The following is a 12,753-nucleotide window of genomic DNA, read 5'->3' on the forward strand; positions in this document are numbered from 1 at the left end:
TTATGCGAGTGCCTCCCGATCCAATGTAGCTGTCGGAATAGGGTATATTCTGAATACTTGAGGGAAAGTTAGGAGAGAGCATAAGGAACCAATTCGACTGATGAACTTGGAATTCGTCCAACTAGTCGGGGGAATGTTATACTCATGCCAATCAAACCAATTCGACTGTAGGATGTAGAAATATTCCGAATTGAAGAACGAAAATTATGTGAGTGCCTCTCGAACCAAGGCGACTGTCGGAATTGGAAATATACCAAAGAATCGAGACAAAGTTATGTGAATGACTTGCGAGCCAATGCGAATTTGGGCCTTGGAAATATTCCAACTAGTCGATGGAAAGTGATGTGTGTGCCGTTGGTACCAATGCGACTGTTGGACCTAGAAATATTCCGACTATTCGTTGAAATGTTATACGAGTGCCTCTCGAAACATTGCGATGGTCGGAACTATTAACATTCCATCTATTCGAGGGTAAGTTAGGCGAGTGACATGTGAACAAATTCGACTACTGGTCTGGGAAGTATTAAGTTGGTGCGAATGAAACGTCGGATTCTTAAGTGAATATATTTCTGCATATCTTTTTCCAAAAGCTGTTTATTTAATCAGAATATGCTCCATTTACTTAAATACACCTTTTCCAACGAGATTTTAATGCATAGATGCCTTTCTTGAAGAAATTCTGATCTTTAGAATCAATGAACTCTGATATGGCATTTTTCACACTGTCTTCATTTTCGTACTGTTTAGCACGTAAAAACAGTTCTAAATGTTTAAATAAATGAAAGTCGATTGGCGAAAGATCTGGTGAATAAGGTGGGTGCTGTAAAATTTCATATTTTAATTCATTTAATTTTGCAATTGTTTTGTACGATGTTTGCGATCGAGCGTTGTCGTGGAGAAGTATTGGGCCATGCCGATTAACAAGTGATGGGCGTATAATTTTCAATTTTTCATGCATTTCTTCAATGTACTGGCAATACTTTTCGGCTGTAATTGTCATTTCTGTTCGAAGGAATGAGTAGTGTATTATTCCAGTCACATTCCACCAAACTGTGATTAAAATTTTCCGTGGATGAAGTGATAACTGTGGAATATGAGCACAAGCCTCATCCCTATCATGCCACCGAGCACACCTTTTCCTATTGTCGTAAAGAACCCATTTTTCATCACAAGTAATGATCCAATCGAAAAATGGATCTCGATTAAATCGGGTTAGCAATGATAAGCATACGTTCAAGTGATCCAGCTTATTTCGCTCGGTTAGTTCGTGCGGTATCCACTTATCCATTTTTTTCACCATGCAAATTTTAGAAAGATGTCGCAATATTGTTTTATGGTCAACTTCCATTCTGGCAGCAAGTTCCCTTGAAGAAACAATTGGATTCGTTTCCACCAATGCTTTCAGAGCATCATTTTTCAGAGACGTTTCGGGTCTTCCACGCGGTTCATTTTGCAGGGAGAAATCACCAGACCGAAATTTTTCAAACCAACGCTGCACTTTTCGATCGTTCACAATATTCTCCCCAAACGCCTGGTTTATATTGCGTACAGCTTTTGCAGCATTATTACCAATATTTATACATATTAATACAAGCATTATTACATATATTTATACTCGTATATGAAAATTACATGAATATCGGTTGAATTCATATCGGTACAAAATTCAAAGCAAATAACAAAAGGGAACATTTTTGAAAAAATGTTCTAAAATGTGACTCTGGCAATGGACAGTACGACTATAAACTAGGTTATGTCAAAAACAAATGCATAACAGAAACAGGGAATCAAGCGTTCACATTTAAAGAAAATCCGACATTTCATACGCACTAATTTAATATATTAAATAGTCGGAAGAAATTTATGCGGGCAACACTCGAACCAATGCGAATGTCGGATTTAACAATATTAATTTTAGACGAGGGAAAGTTATGCGAGCGCAACCAATGCGACTGCTGGACCTAGAAATATTCCAACTAGTACTGGAAATGTTATGAGAGTGTACATGAAACAAATGCGATTATCGTACTAATTAATATTTCGTCTAGTCGAAGAAAGATTATGTGAGAGAATTTCGAACCAATGGGACTGTCGGACATAGACACATTAGTCGAGGGAAAGTTATCCGGGTGCCATTCGAACCAATGCGACTAGTGGCACTCGGAAATATTCCGACTAGCCGAGGGAAATATATGCAAGTGCCACTCGAACCAATGCGACTGTTGGACGTAGATATATTCCTATTCGTGGGAATGTTACATGAGTATCTGTCGAATCATTGCGAAGGTTCGACCTAAAAATATTACATCCTGTCGAGGGAAAGTTATGAGAGCGACATGTGAACAAATTCGACTATGGGTCTTGGAAATATTTTAAATAGACGAAAAAAATTTGTGCGGGTATCATTCGAAACAATGCGACTGTCAAACTTGGAATTTTTCCGACTAATCGAGGGAAAATTATTCGCGTGTCAATCAAACCAATGCGACTGGACGTAGATGTACTCCGAATGGAAGAACGAAAATTATGTGGGGCCTCTCGAACCAAGACTACTGTCGGACTTGGAAGTATACAGAATAGTCGTGGGAAGGCTATGCGAATGATTTGGGAAGCAATGCGACTTTGTCACTTGCAAATATTCCGACTAGTCGAGGGAAAAATACACGAGTGCCACTCGAACCAATGCAACTGTCGTACCTATAAATATTCCGACTAGCCCAGAAAAAGTTATACGAGTGACTTGTGAGCCTATACGAATGATGTGCTTGGAAATATTACGAATAGTAGAGGGAAAGTTATGCGGGTTACTCTCCAACCAATGCGACCACCGGTCTTGCAAACATTGTGACTAGTCGAATGAAGGTTATGCGAATGCCTCCCGGATCAATACGACTGTCGGACTAGGTACTATTCCGCCTAGTCGAGGGAATTATATGCGAGTGATTCTCGAAATTATGCGGCTGTCGATCTTGAAAATATTCTGACTATTCTAGGGAAACAAATTCGAGTTACTCTGGAACCAAAGTGGCTGTCCGACTTGGAAATAATCCGATTAGTCGAGGGAAGGTTATGCTAGTATCTTTCGAACCTCCCCCTGTGGGGAGGGGGTAGTAGAATACTCATACAGTACTCCCTGCTTGTCGTAAGGGGCGACTAAGAGGGACTGTGTGAATGGTGTGTGAATATGCTTGTACGGCTATTTCTTTCTTTGTTCTTCTGTCATATCTTTTTCTATTCTTTCTCTCTCTCTCTCTAGCTTCCTTCCGTTCCTTTCCCTAACTTTGAGGAGCCTGACTCCTACTTATACTGCTTTGTAATCATGGCCAGTACAGCTACATATATGAGCGGGCGTGAGAGGGACACCCACGTCACGGCGGTGTCAGGTGGTGGTAGGGCATGCCACCCGCCAACCAACAACTGCCAGGAGCTCGGGGTTGGCAACCTGGCCCAAACTCTTGATACTGCATCAGGAAGGGCACCACAGGTAGGCGACTTGGCCTGCGGTGTACCTAATGCGCCAGGAAGGTTAGCAAAGAAGAAAGCGACTTGAGGGAGTGGCAAAGGGCTGCCAGGGCCGTGGAGAGCATGCAGCGCTCCGGATTGAAGTCACCCATCTTGGAGAGAACGCTCAAACGTGCAAGGGCCCTTATCTACTCGTCAGAGGAAGAGGATTTAAGGGTAGACATGGCCGGATAGAACAAGGATGTACCGGCAGAGACCCTCTTGTCTCAGGTGGAGATTTACTGGAACTCGCCACGAATCATATCCTAGTAGCCGATAATGAGAGAAGAAAATCCACCAACATTAAGGGTTCTGTTTTGGGAAGGACGAAACGCTCCCATAATGATGTGCTAAAAATAATGAAAACCTTAATGGCCTGGATTCAAACTGGAGCAGGGTATCCTCCCTCAACCAAGAAGGTCATGACGTAGTTAAAGGCAAAAATCAGGGCCTTGGAACTGTGCAATTGCGAGTTGACGGATGAAGTTACCCGTCTTAAAGAAGATAAGAGGAATGCATCGGTATACCCCTTAGCTGAGAGGAGCCAAACAACGACTCCAGAAACGCAGCAGGTAATCGAGTCGGTGAGGATGATGACGGAGGTTGTTTGCATTATTCAGCAACAGCGGCTTCAGCAGCAGCAGCAGCAGCGGCAGTAGACATCGAATAGAGTAGCAACTGGAGCTGATGGGCCACACTAAGGCCCCACATTCCGTGCTGAGACCACTCGACCCCCCGCGAAACAGGTAAGTGTGAGGGAGGCACTAATCCCGCAGGAGAATTTTGTGGAGGTTATATGCCGCAAAAGGAAACGAGTCCAGAGGAGGGAAGCGAACGCACCCTCCCTGGCTTCATCAAAGAAGGGAGAAAACGACCATCAACCATTGCGAGAGCAGGCCGTCCCCAGGAAAAGGGGTGGCGCGCAAGGAAGAAAGAAGAGGAGGCAAAGGGAAAGGGAAGTCGCTGCAATTTTCCTATCCTGTGTCGAAGAGACGACGTACAGAGACGCACTCCTCCGGGCCAGGAAGAACATAAACATTAACACTTGGCATGTGGGTATAATTCGCCGTCAACTTACGCCCAGAGCGGGCGTTTTTTCGTGAATCGCGCGGAAGTTTGGTTATTCAGAATAACCGAAGTAAATCGAAAACTACTTCGTTTTTATGAACTAAACTTTTTTTATTTGACACTGAAATATATACTGTATGATTATTTAACAAAAAAACGATATTTTTACAAGATCACAAAAATAAACGATTTTTGAAATTTTACAATAATTCAAAAACAAAGCAAATAACTTAAACAACGCGCATACATATAATTATACGCATTTGGTAGAATTGTGTTGGTTGGGAGGTATCCAGCACAAATCTACTAAATACGTATTTTTACGTGAACCGCGCTCCAGTGACAGACTGCAAAAAATGTAAGAATACGTTTCCCGCATGCAAAGTGTTAAAGACCTAGGGATCGGCAACATGTCGTGCAGGAGGGGCCTCACGGGTGTCTTTACATAGCAGGTACGAGGCAAAGGGGCAAATGAGAAGGCCGACCAGATGGCGGAGGCCTTGAGGAATGCCGTTCCGGGAGCAAGGGTTACTCGCCCTCTGCGCACAAGTACCACAAGGATAGTAGGACAGGATGCGGTTATAAACACGACCGTCATCGGGAACGCGCTGATGGAGGTGCATTCTGGAGCGGACCCCAACCTTATAAATGTAGGGGAAGTAAGAATATTTGGGGGTAGACTAGGCGAGGCCACTGTCTCGGCTCCAGTACCCGTCATCCGGGCTGCCCTGGAAAAGGGCAGGATAAACGTGGGTTGGACATTGGTGAGAATGCACGGACTTAGGCAGCGGTACCTCAGATGCCTCCGGTGCCTGGCGCGAGGACATGTTGCTGTAGTGTGCCCGGCCACTAAGCATAGGATAGACCTATGCTATATTTATGGGAAGCCGGACCACCTAGCCAAAACATGCATGGATAAACCTGAGTGTCCGGTTTGTGCAGACGCTGGCCAGAAACCGACCAACCACCGTGCCGGTTCTTGGGTGTACACGGTAGTGCCTCCTAGAAAATGAATAGAGAAGGTTTTCTGCAGGGCACCAATTGTTTGCTTTGAAACAATCCAAGAAGACCCGCATAATGTCGCTGAAAAAACAGCAGCGACGACAGTGAGGGTGACCGAGAAGAGGGGAGTGCATGAAGACATGGAGGTTGAACAAGGTGAACCGGGCACCTCAATAGGTGTAGTAGCAGCAGAGGGTCCATAGACAATGTCCTCTGCTATTCTACAGATAAACATAAACCATGCTCACCGAGCGCAGGACTTGCTGGCACAGCGCATGCGCGAAGACAGAGTGGAGATTGCGGTTATTGTGGAGCCATGGTGGTTTCCTCCTGGGGATGAGAGTTGGTTCTCATCCCTAGGAGAGACATCAATCTCCGCGGTGCTTGTGGACGAATGTGAAAGTCCCTGTAGCATGGTGCGTCGGGGTCGTTTTTACGTAGCCGTTAAATGGGGGGACTCGCTGGTAGTTTCGATCTACTTTCCTCCCAGCGAGAACATTAACATGTTTTGTAGAATCCTTGATGAGATCGAAGAGCTCTTAGCAACATTCCCCACTCTCCCAGAGCTGGTGGCTGGCGACTTTAATGCCCGGTTCAGCAGATGGGACCCGGAAGGCAGGAGTAACCGTTGGAGTGAGTTGCTCTGCGGCTGGGCGAACAGAATGAACCTGAGTCTGCTGACCCAGGTTGGCTGTCCAATGTGTGTTCGACCACAGGGGTTGGGCGTTATATATCTAACGTGGGGCACGCCGGCAGCTGGCGACCGCCTTTCGGACTGGAGGGTGGATGAGACTGAGTCCCTGTCGGACCATCTATATGTTAGATTTAGCTATAGTCACGAAGCCACAGAGGTCTGAAATTCTCGTCCACAACATAAAAAAGCTCCCGTGATTAAGACTACTTGGTTGGTGCCCTCATTTCAGGGAAGTGGACGGGTGGAACTATATCCAGGGAGAATACGGCCAGTGCGGATTGCACAGACAAACTTGTGAAGTGAGCACAGTCAACACTGAAACAAAAGTGCGACATTGCCATGTCCCGGGTGAGGGTACAAACCCGCGGTAGTAAAAGTACTTACTGGTGGTCGGACGAATTAACGAATCTTAGTGCAGTTGCAAGGACTACAGGAAGGAAACTTTCCAGAGCCTGGAAAAAGAAGAATATGGAGGAAATAGTGCGGTGCATGGACTCCCGAAGGAACGCAAGTAGGGTACTGACTAGGGCCATTAAGGAACCCAAGAAGAACCCCTAGAGTGACCTGCTGGACTCTATAGAGGATGATCCACGGAGCAGAACTTACAAATTCGTCTTGGGGAACCTTACGCCTTATGCCAGTAACTGAAACTCTGGAGGACGAGGTACTAGAGAATATAAGCTCTGAACTATTCCCAGGAGGACCGGGAACTGATGAGCCGCAGGAACCTGCACTCTCAGAGTTGACTATCTCTGCGGAGGAGGTCTTGGCTACCGCCAGGAAAGGAAAAGGAAGAAAGCTCCTGGATTGGATTGGATAACGGCTGTGGTTGTGAGTGCTGCGTCGACACACTGTGAGAAAAGGTTCCTTCTCCGGGAAGTGCTTCTCCGCATACTTGAGGACTGGAAGATTCCCGACAGCGTGGCAGATAGCGAGGCTCGTCCTGATCAAAAAGAAAAGGGATGCGCCCCCAGACTCACCAAGATCATGTAAACCCATACGTGTGATTGGCGAACTAGGGAAACTATTCGAACGTATAGTTGTTCAACAGCTACATAAAGGAGATTCTGACCCTAGCACCATTTGGGACGGGCAGATCCACTGTAGATGTTGTCCTCGATACTAATAAATTTGTGTAGGCATCGACGTGGGACAAGAAAGTAATTATCCTGGTATGTCTGGATATCTCTAACGCTTTCAACTCCTTACCATGGGCCGTTACCGTTAGGGTGTTGGAGCGGAAAAACTTTTCAAGCTATCTGGTGCACATCATCAGGACTTACTTAGATAATCGCGCCGTAACATATACAAACAGACATGGACGCGCCGTGGAAAGACAGGCGTATTGTGGGGTCCCACAGGGATCCGTTTTGGGCCCTACGTCATGGAACATTGCCTATGACTGTGTCCTCCGAATCCCGATGCCAGGTGGCTCCCGTGTTGCCTGCTATGCGGATGATACGGCCCTCCTATCATCGGGATGGAACCTGTTTGAAACTATCATGAACGCTGAGCATGACTCGGACGTTTTGGTGGAGGAGATCGAGGGGTTGGGTCTTAAAGTGGCGCTGCAAAAGACTGAAGCTATAGCCTTCCCTGCCTCTGTCTTCTGCAGACGCAGGAATGTTCCGCCCCCTAAGATTTGCCTTAGAGGTGTCTGCGTAGAATTTACAACCAGCGTTAAATATCTGGGCACAGTAATATATTCAAGAATGTCGTTCAGGCCCCACTTCAAGGCCCTAATCCCTAAAGCTGAGGGTATCCTCTGGTCCCTTAGGAGGCTCCTTCCGAACCTTCACGGACGAGGGAGAAGAAGCGACGCCTCTACAGCGGCGTGCTCCACTCGATGCTTCTTTATGGGGCGCCTGTGCGATGGCACGCCGTCGTGGGAGGCATGAGGATCGTGCGGGCTGTTCAGTGCCTCCAGAGAAAGATGGTGACCCGGGTATATTATGCCTATAGAACGGTCTCCTTCCACGCGGCTATGATGATTGTAGAGATTATCCCTCTCACTCATCTGGCACCCCGGCTGGCGGCGACGTATGCGGCTGTTAGAGATGCGGAGGAACCTGCTCCCCCTGTGTACTTTGGCTGTATTGAGTGGTCTTGCCAGAAGGAGGGCAGTAGAAGCGTGGAAGTCTGAGGGACTTGGCTCGTAGGAGCAACAGCAGCAACGGGATTGCATGCGAGGGCGCCTATTGCCGAATGGCTATTAGCTGAATGGATTGGGTGGCCGTTCTTTATCGGAACATTTCATACCACACAGCTGATGACTGGCCATGGCTATTTCTCGGCATATCTAAATAAGATAAGGAAGAGTCCCTCCCCATGTTGTTTCCACTGCAGGGGAACAGTATATTGTAAAGGTGGACGCCCGAGGGCGCCTACACCTATGCTACCTCGCCCATTAGGGCATACGCTACCCCACTGCAGGGGGAGTGAGGATACGGCAGAGCACACCTTGGTTGGCTGCCTGGCGTGGACGGATGCCAGGAATGAGCAGATCGATGCGATTAGGGGAGGGCAGCTAACCCTTCCCGTGATAGTCAGGGTGTCCATGACTCCCGGAGAGATGGGCGGCCTTCCAGACCTTCGCAGGGCGGTTCATGCGTGCAAAGGAGGACGTTGAGGACGCAGGGAACGGACGCAAGAAGGAAGTATGAATGAGTGTGCGGGTGTGTATGTAGACAGGTGTACAAACGATAGGCCGCATAGGAGAATAGCTCCAGTATGGCCTCCTCGCGCAAGGTTCTGAGCTGCTCAGGCGGCATCTGGCTCAGGCGTCGCTACCCTCTAGATGTGAATATGTGTATACATACAGTGTGTGTATACGGGCGTGAATGGTCCTGGTCAGAGCAACATGGGGTGGGGATCGGGTCAATATGTATATAGTTATGGAGTAATTGCGTCTCCGGATCTCGTGGGCCCCTGTCACGTGCGCTGTATTTGTATGACTGATGATGAATGGATAAGAGCAAGGCGAATACAGGCCTAGCTCACTGAGGAGGGATACTGGGCGAATTTGTAATACACTTATGCGCGAACCCGCCCCCCCTTACTCTTTAGCGTATTAGTAATAAGGATCGGGAGGTTTTTTAATTGGAAGGCGAACCGAACCTGAGAGTATTCTCAGGCGGGTTGAATCCGACACTCCTCTGAGTATCGGGCTCTGAGGGCCTATGATGGTCTTTCCTCCTGACGAAACAAAGAAAAAGTACCTTTCGAACCAATGCGTCTGTAGGACTTTGAAATATACACAATCGTTGAGTGAAATTCTTGCGAGTGACTCTCGGACCAATGCGACTGGTGGACTTGGAAATATTCCCAGTAATCGACGGAAAGAAATGCGAGTGCTTCTCGAACCATTGCGACTGTCGTGCTTAGAAAAATTCTGACAAGTCGAGGAAAAGATATGCGTGTGCCTCTCGAAACAATGCGACCGTTGGACGTGGAAATATTCCAACTGACCCAGGGAATGTTATACGACTGCCACTCAAACAAATATGACTGTCGGGATTGAAAATATACTGACTAGTCTAGGGAAAGTTATACGAGTGCCTCTGGAACCAATGCGGCTGTTGGACATGGTTATATTCCAACTATTTGGAAGGAAGTTATGTGAATGCCTACCGAACCAATACGGCTGCCGGACTGGAACATAATTCGACTATTCCACGGTAAGTTATGCGAGAGCCTTTAGGGCCAATACGACTGTCAGAATTGGAAATAATCCGACTAGACTAAGGAAACCAATGCGTGTGCAACTCGATCAAAAACGAATGTCGCAGTTGGAACTATTCTGACTAGGCGAGTGAAAGTTATGCGTATGCCTCTCGAACTAATGCGGCTGTCGGACTTGGAAAAAACTCGATTAGTCAAGGGAAAGTTATGCGATTGCCTCTGAAAGCATTACGTATGTCGGACTTGGTGACATTTCTACCAGTCGAGGGAAAGTATAATATTAATATTAATAATAGAAATGATAACGATTATAACGATTATAACGTTAATAACAATAATAATAATAATGATAGTAATAATAACGATAATAATAATAATAACAATGATAACGATCATAACGATTATATCTATAATAATGTTAATGGCAATAATAATAACAATAATAATAGTAATAACGCTAACAACGATAATAACAATAATATAATGATAATAGTAATAATAATAATAATAACAATAATATCGATTATAACGATAAGAACGATAATAACGATAATACCGATATTAAGGAAAACAACGAACAATACGATTATAACGATATTAAAGATAATAAATATAAAAACAATAATAACGATAATGACGTTAATAAAGATAATATCAATAATAACGTTAATAAAGATAATAATTACAATAATAATACTAACGTACAAAACAGTAATAATTATAATAACAACGATAATAGTAATAATAATATTAATAATAATAACAATAATGACGATAATAACGATAATAACGCTATTAATGGTAGTAATAATAATAATAAAAATAACGATAACAATAAGAATACCGATAAATGATAGTATAATAATGATCGTAATATTAATAATAACTCTAGTAATAATAATAACGTTAATAATGATAATAACAATAAAAATAATAATAACGGAAATAACGATAATAAAGTTAATAATAGTGATAATAATAATAACAATGATGATAATAATGATAATAACTATAATAAATATTATAGCAGTAATAACGATAATAACGATAATAACGATAATAACGATAATAAAAACGATAATGATAATAATATCATAGAACAATAACTACTATAATAACGATAATGTTTATATTAAACATAATAACAATTATGGCGATAATAACGATTATAACGATAATAATGATTATAACAATAATAACGATAATAACGATAAGAACGATAATAAAAACATTAATGATAATAATAAAAATTATGGTTATAATGATAATAACGATAATAAAAATAATAACGATTAAAGCGATAATAAAGTTAATAATGATATTAACAATAATAATAACAATAATATTAACGATAATATTAAAAATAACGATTAGAACGATAAAAAAGATAATAAAGATTATAACGTTAATGACACAAATAATTATAATGATAACGATATTGACGATAATAATAACAATAATAATAACAATAATAAAAATAATAACGATAATAAAGATAATAACGATAACAAAGGTAATAACGATAATAACTATAATATCGACAATAGTGTTAATAATGATAATAAACATGATAATTATAATAGTAACGGTAATAACAAAAATTATTACGAAATTAGCAATAATAAATATTGTAACCATAATAATTATAATAACGATAGTAACAAAAATAACAACAAATACAATAATAACTATTCTAACGATAATAACGATAATAACAATAATAACGATAATAGCGATAATAAAGATTTTATCGATAATAATAATAATAGTAATAGTAATAATAATTATAATAATATTTATAATATTATTATAATAATAATTATTATATATTGTAAATAAACGATAATTATAATATAATTATAATAATAAAAATTATTTTTATGATTATAATAACGATATTAATAATTATAACGATATTAACGATAATAACGAAAATAATGATCATTATAACAATAATAACAGTAATAACGGTGATAACAATAATCAAGATAATAACGATAGTAAGGTTAAAACAATAATAATCACGATTATAATAACAGTAACGATTAAAACGACATTAATAAGAATAAAATCGATTATAACCATTATAACGATAATAACCATTATAAAAAATAACGATAATAACGAATATAACGATAATAACGATAATAACGATAGTAATCATAATAATGTTAGTAATAATATTGATAATAACGATAAAAATAATAATAACAGTAATAACAATAATAACAATAATAACTGTTAAAAAGATAATAAAAATAATAACGATAATAACGATAACAAAGATAATAACAATAATATTAATAATAATAATCGTGAAAAATATAATAATAGTAATAATAATAGTAACGTATATAATAAAAATGCTAATAATAATAATAATAATTATAATTATAATAATACTAATAATAATAATATATATATAATATATAGATAAAAATATAGATTAAATAAAGTAAATAAATTATAGATAAAAATATAGATAATAATAACATTAATAATAATAAAGATAATAATAAAAATAACGATTATAACATTGATAACGATAATAACGATTATAATGATGATAACGATAATAATAATAAAAATGTCGATAATAACGATAATAATAATAATAATAATAATAATTGTAATAACGGTAATTACAATAATAGTAATAATAATAATAATATGGGAATTACGATAAAACGATAATATCGTTTATAAAGATAATAACGATAATAACGTTAATAACGATCATTATAACGATGATAATAATAGTAACAATAATAACGACAATAATAACGAAAATAACGATAATAACTATG

General features: G+C 40.8%; 1 protein-coding gene and 1 pseudogene across 1 annotated transcript; one reads left to right on the forward strand and one right to left on the reverse strand.

The window, feature by feature from the left end:
* Window positions 1-622: 622 nt before the first annotated feature.
* Window positions 623-1,653, reverse strand: LOC118448522 (histone-lysine N-methyltransferase SETMAR pseudogene; annotated as a pseudogene).
* A 4,124-nt stretch (window positions 1,654-5,777) lies between these two features.
* LOC118448523 (uncharacterized) lies at window positions 5,778-6,428 on the forward strand. The gene has a single exon (XM_035881868.2). It carries the CDS (start codon window positions 5,778-5,780, stop codon window positions 6,426-6,428), a length of 651 nt encoding a protein of 216 aa, XP_035737761.2.
* Window positions 6,429-12,753: the final 6,325 nt, after the last annotated feature.

The sequence above is a fragment of the Vespa mandarinia genome, chromosome 17 (assembly GCF_050613455.1).
Source record: "Vespa mandarinia isolate Hongniang chromosome 17, ASM5061345v1, whole genome shotgun sequence".
In the NCBI taxonomy this organism is placed as follows: domain Eukaryota; kingdom Metazoa; phylum Arthropoda; class Insecta; order Hymenoptera; family Vespidae; genus Vespa; species Vespa mandarinia.